Consider the following 18,985-nt stretch of genomic DNA (forward strand, 5'->3'; position numbering starts at 1 on the left):
GTGGGGTCCGACCATATGTCTTGCGACATTTGTAAATCGTTTGTGCCTAAAACACTTTGCAGCCGTCTGGCTGAATTAAACCTTTGTCTAGAGAACCAGAGACTCCGGCGTCTAGTGTGAGGTATGCAGAGTGGGGTAGATACTTCCGATGAGCTGCCTTGGAAGAAGGCCAAAAAAGTTAGGCCCGACGCCCATTTTGCACCTCAGGAGTCTGATGAGACTCTCGAGGCAGATGTTAGCCCAGGGTCCCATTGGACGTCTGCTTCTCGGCTAGAACTGGGAACCATAATGGAAGCCGATTTAATGGAAAAGCTGAGTACGTCAGCTGAGGTAGATCAGCCATCAGCTCCTGATGGCGAGGGGGAACCACAGTTCATGGCGTCGGAAAGGCCTACTCCTGCTCTGCCATCCTCCCAGACGTCTGCTTCCAAATCGACCCATCTGCCAACTCCTCTGAAGAGGAAATGGAAATCAAAACATACAGAACAGCAACCTGCACCTGGATGGGAAGTTTTTTCCCCGAGCTCTTTTTCAGGGCATTCCAGGCCATCCAGTCCCAGGTACCTCAGTCTGCTCCTTCTCCAGTGCAGGCCTTTGAAGAATCAGAGGAAGAATTTTCCTCTGAAGATTCCCTTACTTACTGCTCTCAAATTGAATCCTCCAATCAGTTCTGAATCTCCAGGGGAAGAATTTTTTTTTGACGATAACAGCTCTCATGAGAGAACACTTCAAATGGCAGGCCTCAGATGCTTCAGAAACAAAAAAGAGGTATTTTGAATTACTGCAAATGGGTCACCCCTCCCCATCTGCAGTCCATCCATTGCTTCTGGCCTTTCAAGATGCTTTTTTGGCTGCTTCACAGGCCACTGACTCTCAGCCCCCAGCTTCCAAGTGTCCAGACAGGTTCTATAAAGTCCCTCGGGATACACAATACCTGTTCAAGAACCCCCCTGCAGTCATAGCAGTCTCAGCTGACAAATTCTCTAGACAGCTGCCTTCACCCTCTCTATTCCCCACTGAGGACAGCAAGTTTATGGATAGGCTAGGAAAAAAAGGTCTATACCTCTTCCATACTTGCTATCAGTCCTAAATTATCAAACCCATATGGCCAGGTTTGTTTTGGACACCCTCTCTAAGGTTTCAGCTCTCATACCTGATGTACCAGACTCGCCTGCTAAGACCCAACAACTCTCCACCACTTCACAGGTGACTATGCACTCTATTAAGTGCAGTTATGATGCAGTGGAGGCCTCTTCAAAATCTGCAGCTTCAGGCTCAGTCCTGAGGATGTACTCCTGGGTGAGGCTCCAACCCATTCGTATGGATGTACAAACCAAGTTGTTGGATGCACCACTAGATAACAAGGCCCCTTTCGGTGAAGCTTCTGCAGAGCTCCTCAAATCCCTACAAGAAAAGGGAAAGGAGTTGCAAAATTTAAAACATTTACTGGCTTCACCTATCCCTAGGTACCATAGGAACTACTCTCAAAGGACCACCTTTGTTAGGAGACAGTCATCTCATTCTGCTCCACCACAGGCTAAGGGACTGTGGCAACCTAGGAAATATTCCACTCCTAGACCTCCTTCCTCCGCTAACACTTTTTTTTTGGAGGCAGCCTGAGTAGGACAAAGCCCCTTCATTGTGACTCAAACCCACAACCTCCTTCCACCCCTCTATCCCTATGCCTCACTCTCTCCCTCCCCTCCTGGCAGAAGATCACCTCAGAGGCCTGGGTCCTCTCCATCATTCAAAAAGGTTATTTTATGACTTGGACACTACTCCACTTCCAGGGGATACCCCCAACTTCGTCCAAGCCAGCTTCATCTTTTTTCCTTTTATTCTGGATCCAACTACTGGCTCAGGGCACCATAGAAAGGGTACCACCACAGCAGATATACAAGGGGTTTTACTCAAGGATATTTTTGGTCCAAGAAAAGATGGTCCTTGGAGACGAATTCTGGACTTGTCTGTACTCAATCTTTTTCTCAAGGTTCACAGCTTCAGAATGCTCTCCTTGCATCTGCTCTTGCCCCTTATTCCCCACCAGGCCTTCATGGTATCCTTGGATTTGAAGGACACCTACCTGCACATTCCCATTCACCCTTGCTAACCCCCTCACCCATTATCTCAAAAATCTTCTTGCTCTTCAAACATCAGCCAGAGAATTTGTGAGAGCATTGGGCCACGTGGCATCCTTGATAACCATGCTCCCTCTGGCAGGGTTCCATATGAGAAAGTTCCAGTGGGTACCGAAGACTTGTTTTGACTAACATTCTCACCATGTGGATATCTCTCTCACTTTCCTACCATGCCGGAAAAAAGAACTGGAATGGTGGATTGCAGCCATCAATCTCAACCAGGGCATACCCTTGCAGATACCTCCACCCTTACAGCAAATCTTCACAGATCCTTCATACCTGGGTTGGGGGGCAGTTCTACACGACCACCACAAACTAAGCAAAGTGCAGGGAGAGTGGTCTCCACTCTGGCAAAGGGACCACAACAATATCAAAGAGATCAGGGTCCTTTACCTAGCATTACAGATCTTTCAACAAGTCCTCCTACCAGGCACCTTGAAAGTAGTCACAGACAATAAGACTGTCTTGTGGTACATAAACAAGCAGGGGGGAACAAGGTCTTACCCTCTCTGCAGCCTGGCCATACAGATTTGATCCCTAGCATCAACACTCCATATCCATCTGCAAGCAGTGTACATTCCCTCAGCAGAGAATGCAATGGCAGAAAAACTCAGCAGAACCTCTGCATCCTCTCACTAATGGATGCTTCACAGAGAGGTGTTCCTGGATCTTGTACACAAGTGGGGTATTCCTCAGGCAGAGATCTGTTTTCCTCCTCCCAGAACAGGAAGATGCCTCTGTTTTGTACAAGGGATCCACATCCCCAGGCTTGGAAAGTGGAGACCTTCTCTTTCTCTTGGGGGGGGGGGGTGTATCTTTATGCCCCCCCTTCACACTGATTCAGAAGGTCCTTCTGAAGATCCAGAGGGACAAACCAAAAATCCTGCAGGTGACTCCCTTTTGGCCAAGACAGCATTGGTTTCCCCTTTTTCACCTTTTAGCCAAGGGCAATCACCACAGATTACCCCACCATTTTCAACCTACTCGCACAAGACAGAGGGGGTCCCTAATAACACCCTCGGGTGATCAGTCTCAGACTCACTTTATGGGTGTTAGGGTTCTGATCCCCTTTAGACATCTATACCCGGTGGATGTACTCAAATGTCCTGCAGGAGGCCAGGAAACCTAGTACCAGGAGAAATTATGTGGCAAGATGGAAAAGATTCTCCAGTGGTGTCAAAAGAAACACCAGGACCCTTTACTCACTCAGGTCAGGTGCTAACTTTGAGAGAACATGGGCAAAATTCTTGGCTAGGCTTATAAGGGCCTCCGGGCCAATAGTCTAGTATCATTCTATGAACCTATTCCTATACCCAGGGTCCTTTCTTACTTGTGTGAGCGTCTACATTCAGGACTGACGTACTCTTCCGTTAAGGTCCACTTGTCTGCCATTTCCGCTTGTCTTCCTTTGGTACCTCCTTTGGCATCCAGGTTAGAGGTTAAGCTCTCTTTGAAAGGGGTCCTTCACATCAGACCTCCTCGTAAGCCAATTCCTTCTACATGGGACTTAAATTTTGTCCTTGAAAAACTCACCTTACATCTTTTTGAGCCAGCTCACTCAGCATCACTAAAGCTGTGTACCTGGAAAACAGTACTGCTGGTGACCCTCACATCTTCCAGGAGGGTATCCGAAATTCAAGCCCTGATGGCCATCACTCCTTACCTCATCTTTCATAAAGACGGGGTCTCCCTCAGGACTAACCCTTCCTTCATATCTAAGGTGCGTAATGAGCTGTCCTTGAATCAGACCATTAACCTTCCTGTCTTCTTCCCTCAACCTTGGAATTCCTTTGAAATAAATCTACATTCCTTAGATGTCCACAGACAACTTGGGTATTACCTGGACAAAACCAGACCCATTAAAATGTCTGACCAGCTGTTTGTTTCCTTTCACCCAAGGGCCTTGGGGAAGGCAGTCTCAAAACTATCGCTGCATGTTACTCCCTTCATGGAAAAGTTCCATCTGAAAATGTGATAGCTCATTCACTAGGGCAGATGATTCTTCAGGTGGACTTCTTCAAGGTGGTAGACTATGCTTCCATTGTAGAAGTGGCTGTCTGGTCATCAGTCCATACTTTTACCAGGCATTATAAACTAGATTTGGTCTCCAGAGCTAGAACTGGATTTGCTAGATCTATCCTACATGGTCTCGTAGACCAGAGACCTCATCCTTCCTCCCAGGTTCATACCTTAAAGCTTTGGTACTCTCCCTACAGTTATGAATACTGCAACATGAGAATAGAAGGACATAGAATAGCTGTGTAAGAACTTACCATAACCTTAGATGTCCTTCTCTTCCATGTTGCAGTATTCAGTCCCACCACCCCATACTACCCCCTCTTTACCTGTTGGTCTACCTGATGGGACATCTCTCTCTCTCTGCCCCCCCCCCCCCCCCCAGCTATAAAACCTCAGCAGCAAGACATGCCTCCATGAGGCACCCTCTGGCCTGGTCTCGCATGTAGGTCTGAAAAGCTTTCCCCTTTCACTTCCTTGCTTACCAGGGGTACTATTGTATGCGACTGTCCATGCTCAGATATCAGTTTTATAGCCAACGTCGGTTTATGGCTCTGACACATCAAATGTCACACGTACCCCTGCTCCAAAGACTTTGGTGCACTGGCCGGATGTCTGGTGCTACAGGCAGCAACATCTCTACAGTTATGAATACTGCAACATGGAAGAGAAGGACATCTAAGATTATGGTAAGTTCTTACAAAAATATTCTTTCTTTTGATGAAATAATACGGTTCTTTACTATTTGTCATAGATATCCGTTAAAAAAAAAAAAAATTCTACCACTGATTTTATGACAGACCCTTTCAGTGGGGAACTGTGAGGAACATGGCCTTTTCAGGACCCAAAACGAGCAACATTTCTTGTAATGAGATGCACTTGAGAGGAATGCCTGTAGCAGTCTGTATATCCTTGAAAGCCTACAAGAGGAGTCCTGTTTGGCATCAGGAAATGTTTGAAGGGCTTGGCACCCAAAGTGCTTTTTTTTTCTTCAGATCTGCTTGAGCTGCTAACAGTTTGGATGCACGGAAGGTGCCCTTAAGCTTTGAAAGCTTAAGGCAGGGTGTAGCTAGTGTAGGTGAGGCTACTGCAGCAGTAATTGAATGCTAAACGTGTAAAGACTCAGACTTTGGGAAAGCTTTACTGGATTGGTAGAATGGGGAATACGTAGAATGGGGAATACATGATTGGGCTTATAGTCAGTCTGCTTTTTTAAGCTCACCCTTGGCTTTTGGGAGGTGCCTTCCTTTTTTTTTGAACCTGCCATTGCTTTTTGAAAATGTGTATGCCTTTACCTTGCTGAGATTGCTTATTATGATTCCAATAAAAAGAACCTGAACTGGAAGAAAAGTTTCTGTTATATTTTGGCATGGTGGGTTGAAAAATCTGGGTAAATCCCCAAATAATCTTCCCGTTGTCATCAAATCTGTTTAGGACCTCAGCAGAAGAATAGCCAGATAACTCCCCTTTACATAGAGGAGCATTCAATAGCTCATCTGTGATATCCTGTAGTAAACTCTGGTAATATAGCCAAGCAGATCTCCTCTTAACTGACCAGTAGCAGCAGCTACTCTTAAGCGACAAAGAACAATGCAGGACAACCTTCCGGTTAAAACGATAAAAACACAGCAGGAAACGGCACAGAACCAACGTTACATAAAAAATCTCAGTTTATTGAAGTAAAAAGCAGAGCATCCAATGTTGGGTACGATATGCCCAAAAGTCTTATGTAAAATCGAATCTTACTTTCAACAGCAATCCAAACACCATGAAAATTCAATTAATCATATAAAATCGAATCTTTCATTCAACAGCAATTCGAAACAAAGTAAAAAATCAGTTAGTCAAGCGCTTTCGCCCGGGCTCTCCCGGGCTTTTTCAAGATGTTTTTTTCTTCCGCAACCTGTCTTTTTATAAAACCACATGGTTGCTTAGTTGATTGCTTAATTATGTTAATTAAGAACAATTTCAAAAATTCTTTTAAAGTTGTACCCTTAGTCTAAAACCTGATGTGTTGAAGCTCCTATAAATTTCTGTCATACTGCTAAAAGGTGAATATGTTAATAGGTTGCCTAAATTTTGCACCATATAGTACCTTTCCTAGTCTCTCTGTTCATTTGTAAACAATGTTGTTCTTTGTAAGATGTTATTGATACTGCAGTAGAATGTAGGTTTAATTTTGGTATGATAGTGGTCCCATTCAATCTGTTAAATAGCAGCTAGCGTTTATTAGTGCTGGTCATTTGTGGGATTCACCATGCGTAATATTGGGTCGGGTCGATCCTATTGCACTGGTGTCTATGCATTTTATGGAAACTGTACTACAATATACTTTATGTTTAAATTCAAATGTTTTTCATCAGTTAGCAATATTTAATCATCGGGTTGTGGTTTAAATCATCCATCTGTTGCATTTACTGATGGTAAATACCTTTATAAAATAACATCAATTTCTAGTGTTTTTATTTTCACTATGTATTTAAAATGACTTTATGTCTCAATTAATTAAATACAAATGTTATGCTAAGAAACCCCAAAACAATGATAATATAAAAGTTAAAAATAGATATTACATAATAAATATTAAATATTAAAAATTGAATCTGTCATCAAATCTGTTTAGGACCTCAGCAGAAGAATAGCCAGATAACTCCCCTTTACATAGAGGAGCATTCAATAGCTCATCTGTGATATCCTGTAGTAAACTCTGGTAATATAGCCAAGCAGAGCTCCTCTTAACTGACCAGTAGCAGCAGCTACTCTTACTGTTAAAGGAAGCTAACAGAATCTGACATGTGAGCCTGACACTCGACTGTTTTGAAGACTAAGGTAGAAGTGTACACTTTCTTCCAAAATCTATTGAAAGCTCTCTGTCAGATGGAATAGGGTTAGCTGCCGTAAGGGGTTTGGCAGAGGATGGGTCTGAAAGAGAAATGGCTGCAGGGTCTGACCTAGGGTTAATACAAATACATTTGGGAGTCTGGGGAATCCTATAAGTTTTATCAGATCTTCTGGGGTCTGGTGGCTGATTCTCAGGCAAATTGCTAGCTGTAAGGAGAACACTTTTCTAAAGTTGTCAAAATAGGGAGGAATAGTTGCAGGTCGAGGGGAAATTTACCAGGAGCAAATCATAATATCTTCGGTAGTTCTTTTTGATATAACTGAAATAACTCCTCCTTCCTGGCAGTAGTATCAGAAAAAGACAATTCTTCAGGTGGGAAATCTGAAGAAATGTTTTCCCCCAGATTTAGAGCACCAGTTCTCTAGAGTAAAAACCTTGAGAAAAAAATATTTTAATTTAAACCTAATTCATGTACCTCAGACTGTGATTCTATGAGAAAAAAAAAAGAGTATATATTCCTTTTTAAATGAAGGGAAGATTGCAACTGTAGTGACTTTAAAAGCTTTAAATAATCTTTTTCCGAATCCCATCCAGTCCTCTTTGGCTGCATTTGCTAAAGGGGACACCAGAGAAAAAAAAAATTAAGTTTATACTTTCTTCTTCTGGGAGTCCTTCAACCAGCAATAGAGCTCCTTAGTGCAGTCCTACAAAGGAAGAACACCCGCTCCCTCCTCCGATGCCAGCAAGAGTGGTCCTCCCTTGCCCAAAGAGGGCAGCCAAGTGGCTGTGGAGGATGTGCTTGTCTCTTGGTCCTTGGCAGCTTCCCAAGGAGCAAAAGCAGAGGGACTGTGAGAAACTGATAGTTGATCTGAGGACTCTGATATGGTCACAGCGAATTCACCCACCAAGGGCTGAGGCAAAGTGGAAGCTGGAGTTAAGACCAAAGCCTTGCTTACAACTTTTTCTCTTGCAGATCAGAAAGAGAATGGCTGAGGAGGTGGGACTCAGGTCCATGACTGTGTCAAGAAAAAACAGACAGTCTACTAAGTGCATAGTGCAGCCTTAGAATCATGATTTTCCCCAGATGGAAAAGAAAAAACAGTCTACTAAGTGCATAGTGCAGCCTTAGAATCATGATTTTCCCCAGATGGAAAGGTAAGCCTGGAGGTAAAATTTTAAAGTATCTGTTAACCACCTGAGTACCAGCCCTAACTCCTAGACAAAATTCCTAATGGAAAGGATTTTCTTTTCTGACAAAAACAAAATAAAAGGTAGTCCCCACCTGGGTATTTATCTGTCCAGCTTTATGAATAGGTTGCCACCCATCAGTTCCCACAAAGCAGCAGAAGAGAATGAGACATGCTAGTTGCTTCACAGTAATAAAGTTGTGAGGTTTTGGTACATGTACTGCTGTCTTTATACCACACTCCTCAAGCCCTACAGTGGCATGGGTGCATGAAAGGTGCCTTAAAGCTCTAGAAGCTGACATGTAATACTTGGCAGGATATGTTCCATGTAACTTGGGCTACTGCAACAGTGATCTAATGATGAACATGTAGCAAATGTCGGCAAGGGGTTTAGATTGTAATTATGGCAGGTGAACCTACTGATAAAGATAAACATGAAAAGAAATGCCCTTTCATTTTTCATGCACTGTATACCATCCTGTATGTCAGCAGTGCATCATTTCTCCTGAATGTGTCTCATCCTATATTATGCTGATATTTTGTGTTCCAAGTACAGCCTGTTTTCCACTGTAACATCTATTGTGTGTGGGAGCAAAAGTTTTGAGTCTAGTGATTTAAGTAGAAATCTGTTCTAGTCTGGCGTGTACATAGTGGTCTACCCCCCCCCCCCCACCAAAAAAATAAAATTTGTTCTACCCATCCACTCATTTGGGTGACGAGTTGTTCGGAGTCTGAACACACCCTCCCCTTGTTTGACATTATCTTAATGCTGTAGAAATGCACAGTTTGAAACTGAAACAGTTAACACTGTCTACATTCTCTACAGTATTAATGTCACTTGCAGCAGTGTAATTAATATTTCTACATGGTGAGAGACATACTGATGTGATCCCTCCTCCCCGTCTGAGATCGTTTCCAATATGCATTCTGTATCCCCAGCTGATCACTTTGTCATTGACCAGCTCTGTCTTGCAGGATTGTCTCTGCTTATTTTCAGAATATTTAGTCAGTCTCATTAGCTGTTTTGCCGTGACTGTTCAGGTCTGTTTGCCTTATTTTGCAGGCATTGTAATGACCCATTTCCTGTAGCTGTAGAAATGCTTAAATTACATTGCCGTTTGACAAAGGCTTAATTAGCTGTAGAAACTGTTCATTCTATCAGCCAGAAGCTCTAGGTTGCCTGAAATTTAAACCTCATTTTTATAGCACTAACACTGCACAGTGAAAGAGATTTAAATCCTTAAGAAACTCTGTAGATTTATAGAGTCCTGTGTGCGCATATGGTGGGGGAGGCCCCCAGTACTTTTACTATGTGAGGTTTACTAGTTAGGATCATTGATCGTATGATGTAGGAGGCAGGGCGATGTTAAAGTATTGCAAAATTTAGTGCAAACCCAACATAATGTGCACTGTGGAAGCTTATTACAGATGCCACAGAAATGGGGAAACTCCCCAAGTTGTACCCTATTTACATCATGTGTCTGTGTGTAATCACTGGTAGGATGAAAAATACACTGTGGAACAAGGAAATGTGTTTAGGGTTGTTGTTTACCCTGAAACCGTTGTAACAATGCTCTTTTAAAAAAGCAGTATGCATACTTTTTACCTGACTTGAATAAACCGGCTTATTGCATGGACATGGAAAATCTTGTGTTACAGTAAATATTTTGACATTAACTCTTCCTTGTGTAATGATTTGTTTATTTTGTTTGCCCTGTTCTTCAGGCTGTTTTCTGAAACTTAATTAGTATTTTCTAGCAAACAAAAAGTTGATAAATCTCATGTCATCAGTGGCATGTAAAGCTGTTTCTACACACACTGCTACCTAAAGTGCCTGCTTGCATCCAGCACAATGTTTACCAAGGTAAAGACATTTTGTTTGCAGCATTGGATCCAACACTTCCATCTTTTGTTTGCCTTCTTTTTCAGCGAAATGTTGGATCTTCTGAGTTCAAGACAATAGAAGATGACTTGGTTTACAGTCTTGTGAAGTCTGGTTGTATTCCAGAGAATCATGGTGTTGACATGAAGAAAATGTCGTTTCAGAGATGTGCAAGGACAGATAAGGTGCAGTAATTTACCTTAACTAAGATGTTATTTTGTTGTAAATCTTTTTTACTGTTTGGTTCTCTTGGTGGACTTTAACCAAAAGATGAGCTTTTGTTATTAAAATAAAAAACCCAAATCATTGTAATGTTTGCAGCAGTAACACAGGCCTTGGTAGTCACTGCTTAACAATCCTGTTATGGTGTTTTGCCTGAAGCTTAATGTACTGCTTAGTCTTAACTTGTAGATTAATTCTTTCACCTAAAAAAAGTCTGCCTATAATGGATATTTAATCACATTAATAACCAATCCTTAAATGAGGGCTTAATTAAGAATACAGTGAGAACTGATTTTACCTGGGCGAAAAGAGGGTCACCATCATTATTTCGGAGTTCTTCTGAGTCTTCAGAATTACCCTGGATATCTGTAGAAAGGGTAGAAATGCATAAAGAAACATTCAATTCCATGAGAATAAGAAAACATCTGTTTTCCAGGCTTGTTTGCAAGGAGTACTGAAACAGAATTTGTTGAGTTGTCTGCTTTAAAATGAGACAAACAGATCTATTTGAGGTGTTCCCCCACAACTGGGATCCATTCCTTTAATACCCTTCATTCAGTTTCCAGTTGTGAGGGCCTGTCCTGGTCCTGCTGAGCTTGTCTGACACTGTTCTGCTCTCAGTGGAAAGTACAGTTGTGTAAGTAAACTTCACATAACAGTAGATGTTAGAATGATCACTGCTGCAGTAGTCTTGGCTGTTATGGGTTCCATCCTTTCAAAGATACAACAGCCAGCCAGCTTCCAAAGCTTCAGAGGACCTTCTTCATGCCCAAACCATCGGACAGCTTGAACTGAACTGACTAAGACAGGTTTGGGTGCCAAGCCCTTCAGCTCTCTCTTGCCAATATCTATGGTCATGGTAAGTGTACTTACACAACTGTACTATGTTCAACATATTGATCACTGCTGCAGTAGCCTTAGCTATGTGGGTAGATTACCTAGCTTATTTTTATTCGGGAGTTGGAAGAGGAAGGGATCTAGGAGCCCCTGGAGATTGGTCTTAGCAAAGCCTGTTCTAGACCTAGGGAAGTAGTCAAGCCTGTAATGCCTTGAAAATTGTATGTATAGAGGGCCAAGTTGCTGTTTCTAGTATACTTCTAGAATCCAAACCTTTCCAAAAAGCCATAGATAGCACCATCTAGAAAACCTTTTCATGGTAGAGTGGCCCTTGACCCGGCCTGGAATAGTTTTGTTGTGGTGAGTATGAGACAACCATTTGGAAATAGTCTGTTTTGACATGTTGTCCCCTTTTCTTGCCTTCACAAGAAATGAATAATTGTTCCAAAGATCTGAAAGATTTAGATCTGATAGTACCAGAGTTGTCTGTGGACATCAAAGGTATGGATTATCCATTCTCCCTCATTTTTAGGTTCAGGAAAGAAAACTGAAATATGGATAATCTGGCTTAAAAGTAAACGTGGATATCATTTTAGACATACAAGAAAGATTAGTTCTCAAACAAACCCTGTTTCTGTTGACCCACTATAAGAGCTTGCAACTCCAGTATTCTTCTTGCAGAGGTCAAGGCAATCAGTAAAACAGTTTTCCATGTCAGAACCTCAAGTCAGCCAGATTAGCTGTTTCAAATGGGGCAAGTGTTCTCTAATGTAAAACTAAGATTCAAAGGAGGAGCCGCCAGTTTTCTTTGGGGGGAGTCTCTTATGCAAAGTCTCTTTCAACAAAGGTTTGATGTGAGAATGTATTGAAAGAGGAGGATACATGAGCAGACATGCTGAAATGGCCAATAAATGGACCTTGATGGAGGAGTAAGAAAAGCCATACAATAACATCTCACACAAATACCCTAAAACCAGAGAGCCTTGAAGTACTGGTTATATTGTTGGCACAAACTAGAAAACTGTTTCCATTTGCTAACATATGATATTCTATTAGTATGCTTGCTTTCCTCCATTAATATCTACTGCACATCCTCCATAAACAGGTGTCTGAGGGTAATTAAGACCCTATCATCCAGGAGGTCAGTCAAAGTTGATTGGGGTCAGGGTGTATCAGACACCCCAATCTTGTATGAGTAGATCCATTCCGTGAGGAAGCTTATGGTAATTGACCCTGGTCCTCTCAAAAGAAGGGAGAATCACTGTTGCCTGAGCTGGAAGGGAGTCACCAGAGTGATTTTTGGGGATTCCTTCTGAATTTTAAGAAGTACCCTGGATGTTAGTGGAAAGGGTGGAAAATCCTACAAGAGCATTTCTGTCCAAGGAAAGGAAAATGCATCTGTCTTCCAGGCCTTCTTGCATGATGTCCTAGAGCAGAATCTTGCCAGCTGATTGTTCAGAAAGTAGGTAAACAGGTGTACTTTAGGAACTCCCCGAAGATGGATTAAATCTTGGAACCCCCCCACCCCCAATCTAGTTTCCATTCTTGATGGTCTGCCTTGTCCTGCTCAGCTTGAATACCACACAGTTACCATCTGATAGACTGTAAAATAAAAATACTACCAGGCGGAAACAAACTGGTAAAAACGGCACGGACTGTTTATTGAAGTAAGCGCTTTCGGCTGCAATAATACACAGCCTTCATCAGACAAAGTACAAAACCATGACATCCTACAATACTTAAATACTTAAATAAAATCATTCATCATTTAACTCATAAATTAACCAATTAACCAATAAAAAAACAGGTTATTTCAGCCTGTACAGCATTGATATTAAATGTGCGTATTTTTATCTATATATAAAAAACACAGTTTATAAACTGTAATGATAAATGGCTATTATAAAAATCCATTATAAAAGATATCCACTACCAATAAACTACACTACAAAAAACTTGTCACAAAACATCAAATTAGAAATAAAAAAATTAGAAAAAATGTATAGAAAAAGATAATATATATATATATATATATATATATATATATAAAATAAAATCCTGATCACATGAGGACAAACACCTAAACAATGCCAGTTTGAATTCAGCCTAATTTATACATATTACATTAGATTATAAATACATTTTTATATTATTTATCTACAAAAAGCTTTTAGTTTTAAAATACACTTAATGGAAGCAACATCATTCAGCCCTGGAGGTATCTGTGCAGATGTTCTAATTTGCCAGAACAACTCCTGCTCTTCTAAATAAAGCTGCCACGGACCCCCTCTAATATCAATGTTGACCTGATGGACAACAGTAAACAAAAAACAATGTTCTGGATATTCAAAAATATGCCTAGTGAGTGCATTGGTCAAGTCCTTCCTTCCTATGGCATATAAATGCTCGTAAATTCGTTTTCTTAACTTCCTCTCAGTTTTGCCGATGTAAAAAGAGGGGCATTTCTCACATACAGCAACATAAACAACTCCACAAGATTCACAATTGTAATTTCCATTGATGGAAATACTTAGCTTATTGATATTAATGTTGTTACCAAGTGCACCATACTTACATTGAGGACACATTCCACATTTTCGCATACCAACTACTTTTTGTTTACTGGTGGCCCTACTTTTTTCAACGATCCCTTTTAAATTAAGGCCCCTTCTGTATGCAAAAACTGGATGTGTACCCAATGTTTTGGCCAAAACTCTATCTTCTAGAATAATATTCCAATTTTTAACTAAGATGTCCCTAATGGCTTGATAATCAATACAATATGTAAAAAGAAAGTTAATCCTATATGCTGTCAACATGTTGCTATTCATGTTTAACTTGGATGGCCTGTCCAACAATGCACCTCCCAGCAAGGGCATAAAATGCCCATTATATCTTTTGGCCTGCACTTCGTCTTGTAACTGTTTTATTAGATTGGCTGGATAGCCTCTACACAGGAACATTTTACCTATGTTGTCACATTCACTAACAAAATCTGCCTCCTCTGATATCATTATAATAGCCATTTATCATTACAGTTCATAAACTGTGTTTTTTATATATAGATAAAAATACGCACATTTAATATCAATGCAGTACAGGCTGAAATAACCTGTTTTTTTATTGGTTAATTGGTTAATTAATTTATGAGTTAAATGATGAATGATTTTATTTAAGTATTTAAGTATTGTAGGATGTCATGGTTTTGTACTTTGTCTGATGAAGGCTGTGTATTATTGCAGCCGAAAGCGCTTACTTCAAAAAACAGTCCGTGCCGTTTTTACCAGTTTGTTTCCGCCTGGTAGTATTTTTATTTTACGGTTTAGTTGTTGGTTTTTCTTGTTTTTTATCTGATAGACTGTAGGATACTTGTAGAGTGAGACTGTGCTGTGAAGCTGTATCCCAAGCTGACAAGGCTAGTCTACAAAGGTGTTAGACTAGATCCCCCTTGTTTGTTCATGTACCACATGACTGTGATATTGTCTGTAACAACTTGAAGAGGTGCAGGGGACCAGCATAGATGATTTAGAGAACTGAGTGTCTTGATCAGAGCAAGCATCTCTTTTATATTTATGTGCTTGCATATGTCACTGGTGTCCCACACACCTTGCATTTTTAGCCTTCCTGAAACTGCTTCCCAACCAAAATCCAAAGCATTTGTGGTAACTGACTGCTTTGGAGCAGGGAGGGAGAAGGGGAGGCCTGTATTTAGAGAAAGCTGCTATCTCCACCAAGTTATTTTCTTTTATGACAAACCCCAGCTCTAGGATTTGAAAAGACAAAGGATGTTGGTGCTGTGACCAAATCGAATTCCGATACCATTGTATCTTTCTCATGTGGTGTCTTTCCAGGGGTATCATGAGACTCATAGATGACATGAGATCCAAAATCCTGAGGTGTTCCCTCGCAGTGACTGAAGTTTGATTGGAAAACCTTAGAAATAGATCTAGATGTAGAGATATTTTTTCCTGCAGTCACTGCAGAAAAAAGCTCTTTGAACTGAGCTGTCTGGGTGATGCGCCAAAAAACTATCCTGTGTGAAGGAGTGAAAAAAGACTTTGGAATGTTCTCTTGGAATCCTAGCTTGTGTAAAAGATCTCTCACCCAAGTGAGAAATTCTGGACATGTTGAAAATGCCTCTGCAAAGATAAGGAACGTAGTTTAAATATGGAAAAATATAAATATCCTGCAATTAATTATAAACAAAAGTTGTACACTTACCATAACGATAGATGCGTGTTGTCCACTTCCATCCTTTTCAACTGGTTAGTTATCAGATCTGACTTCGACAACCCTCAGACTTTAGAGCTAAGGCTCAGGCTCCTCCCTCTACCCATAATTCCCATAATTAATGAGTTATCTCAGATCGAGTTTGCTTATACCAATAATGGCGAGCCTATGACATACGTGTCAAAGGTGACACTCCATGACGTTTTGGCTGACACACCAGCGTTCACCAACACCTGAGTTACCAAAGAAACTGAATGAATGAACAAAAATACAAGGAATATGTGACCCTGCACTTGTCTATTAAAACTCTGCAACATAAAAAGTCATTTATTGATGCTAATCAAATCAAATGCAGTGTGTTCCATATTTTTTCAGTTCAATTCAAAATTACTGTTAAAAGTCGGGTAATTTTTGTTGCAACTGTTTTAAGCCCAATTATCAGTGTGCATATCGTTTTTTCTATTGTAAGTCACTGATTTTTTTTTTTTTTTTTTTTTTTTTTTGCTTTTATGATACATAGCAGCACATATGATTGGACTGTTTTTTTTTTTTTTTTTAAATAAATGAATATGTAAAGAATAGTTTCTCTTTTGTCACACGCCAGCAGAGTCAAGACGAGCATTTTTTGAATTTTTGACATGCTGCGCCCGAAAAGTTCGCCATCACTGACCTATACTATAAAAAAAAGTTGTACCCTCCTACAAAAAACACCTCCCAGAAGAAGCCTATTTTCTGACCTAGAGCTTGAAGAGTACATGACTAGGTCATGGGAACCATCAGTGTGGTCAGGAGCAAAGTAAAAAAATAACTGGATGGAGAAAGGAGCGAAGAAAGTTGAAGAACAGAAACGGACAACAGATCTGTCATTATGGTAAGTCCATAACTTTTGTATCTGATGATGATCTTTGTGTTTCACTGTTGTGGTCATCACATTTGGTTTATCACTGCCAGGGTAGCCCTCGGCTACCCCGAATACCAGAGACTTAGTATTTCTGCGTCGGTTGCTGTCGCTTCAGGACTGACGTCAGGTTGTCAGTAGTATAAAGTAAAGCAGCCGACGCCATTACATTAGTCTTTCTTGCCATGGAGCCCGAAGCAGAAGCAGTTCGCATGAGTGCCTGTTGGCTGCTATCTGAGTTTGTCTACCGATTTGAAGCTGAAGTCTTGTAAAGCTAAGTACCCTGTTGGGGATCCTTTTTTCTTGCACTAACCAATGTCAGAAAAAGTTAACAGTTGTCTCGCTTGTGGAAAGCAAATGCCACACCGAGGCTTTCATTCTTACTGCATCACTTGTTTAGGCCCAGACCATGGCGTCCCCCGCTGCTGCTTTTGTGCTTTGTTCAATGCCAGAACTATCCATCGTTGGGCCCTTATTGTAGCTAGATATTTTCATTCTTACTGCATCACTTGTTTAGGCCCAGACCATGACGTCCCCCGCTGCCGCTTCTGTGCTTTGTTCAACGCCAGAACTATCCGTCGTTGGGCCCTTATTGTAGCTAGATATTTTCACTTACAGTCCTCGAACTCTGATATGGCTTCGGTAAGCCATCCGACAGCAGATCTTCCGAAAAAAAATGTAAAGATAAAGACAGACACAGACCGCACAGGTCCAGACCTACTGACGACGCTTCTGTTAAGCTAGTCAGTTCTATTTGAACAATCCTCAGTGAGGCGCTTTCACAAACCCTGATGCCTGCTTCTGTGGATTTGCAGGCCGCTACAGAGACCCTTTTGGAGTCCGGTATGCTGCAAAACTCTTCTTTGACTAAGGATCCTGAGGTCGTCTCTACCTTGGATGGGTTCGGAGCCACTGAGCAGGCACCGTCTTCCGAGGAAGCCCTTCGCAATACAGATTCTCAGCACAAACCGACGTCTTCTTTCGTGACTACCGTTCTTTCAAATACTACTGAGTTTCTTAGGACCAGGGTACGAACCACACCCAAGAAACCTGATGACCCAATTTCAGGCACCTGCTTCCTTGCCTCAGTCTCAAATGCTTAAAATGGCGGAAGACCTTATCATTCTGATCAGGGGAAGCCAAGCTACCACCTCCAAAAGGAAAAGAGATCTGTCCCCTGCAGTTTTATCTGAACAAGAGTCATATGACTCTGATGCATCTGAATATGAAGACGTGCAACCCCTCTCTACTTATGAGGATTCTGATGCAGAGGATTCCATCCCTTTCACCTCTCCCTCAGAGGATTTTTCCTTTGGGGAAACCCTTCATACCTTAAGGGAGCATTTCCATGGGAGAGTCAGGACTACCCTCAGTCTAAAAAGAGACTCAGGGAATTCTTAGATCTTCCACAGCACAGACCCTTGGCCATCCCCCCAGTCCTGGATGTTGTGGAGGATGTTTTCCTGGAATCCAGCTTGACTACTGACACCCTTCCTCCTGCACCCAGAAAACCAGACTGGTACTATAGAGTCCCTGACTCACACAAATTTCTTTTTAAAAATTCTTCTGCTGACCCTGAGGTAATTTCTCAAGGGCCTAAATGGATTAAAGCAATCTTTGCTAAGAATCCCACCCCCTCAGATAGGGATTCCCGAGCACTAGACAGATTGGGTAAAAAAGTATACACTTTAGCTACTCTTGCTATCCGGGCACTAAATTGTCAGTTCCATTCAGCAATATACCGTGAAACTTCTCAAACAAAAAATGTCTTCTTTTCCTGCTTGTGCTGAATCTAAAGAGTTACAAGAGTTAATGCATTCTGCAAGTCAAGTAACTAAACACACCTTGCACTGTGGTTTTGACGCCCTAGAAACTTCTTGCAGGGCAGCAGTCACCGTATCTGTCATTAGAAGGCATGCATGGCTTAAGGAATAGCCCTTGCCCAGACCATGTCAGATCTGAATTGTTGGATGCCCCCTTGCACAAAGACAACTTATTTGGCACTAAGGCAGAAGAGGTCTTAAAAAAATATGGAAGAAAATGCAAAATGTATGTAGACAGTTAAGGTTTTCTTACAGGTCCAGCCACCCGGGTTCAGCAGGCATTGTCCCACCAAGCACTGGTCCTTTCCTGCTCCCACTAAGCCAGTCCAGCCCAAACCCTGGGGAACCCAGATCCCCCAGACAGCAGCCACAGGGAACGAGATCTAAGCAGTGGACTACCTCCACTTCAACACCAGGGAGTTTTAAGCCACCCCCTTATGGTAAGAACTCACAATGACTCACCTCCCCCGCCCCTCCCTCTGCCCACCTTCACTTACCTATAGGAGGAAAACTCTCCTTTCACACAAGGACCTGGGCCACCATTACCAATGACTGCTGGGTTCTCAACATAGTGTCCCAGGGATACTAATTTTCTTTCCACACCCTTCCTACCCCAAAAGGGTTCCCAGATCTACCTCCAAACCATTGGGGAGAGGTGCAAAAACAAGTCCTTTCCCTGCTCTCTATGAGGGCAGTAGAGCACGTTCCTGCAGAACAGAGAGGTCAAGGTTTCTACTCCAGACTTTGTCTGGTACCCAGAAATGAGGGCACCTGGTGCCCCATCCTCGATCTATTCATTCTAAAAACCTTCCTGGTGATCCCAAAATTCAAAATATTCACCCTCCAGCAGCTGCTACCCATGCTCTACAAGGATGCTTGGCTAGCCACCCTAGATCTAAAAGAGGCCTAC

General features: G+C 41.8%; 1 protein-coding gene across 3 annotated transcripts in view; it reads left to right on the top strand.

Moving 5' to 3' along the window:
• PUS1 (pseudouridine synthase 1) overlaps positions 1 to 18,985 on the top strand; it is a 396,339-nt gene that overhangs the window by 145,371 nt on the left and 231,983 nt on the right. For all 3 annotated transcript variants that reach the window (XM_044068769.1, XM_044068767.1, XM_044068768.1), the window contains one exon: positions 10,113 to 10,250. In XM_044068769.1, the coding sequence (XP_043924704.1) occupies positions 10,113 to 10,250 (138 nt within the window). The remainder of the gene's footprint in view (positions 1 to 10,112; positions 10,251 to 18,985) is intronic.

Source organism: Protopterus annectens, chromosome 4.part0 (genome assembly GCF_019279795.1).
Source record: "Protopterus annectens isolate FY-2018-M chromosome 4.part0, PAN1.0, whole genome shotgun sequence".
NCBI lineage: Eukaryota > Metazoa > Chordata > Ceratodontiformes > Protopteridae > Protopterus > Protopterus annectens.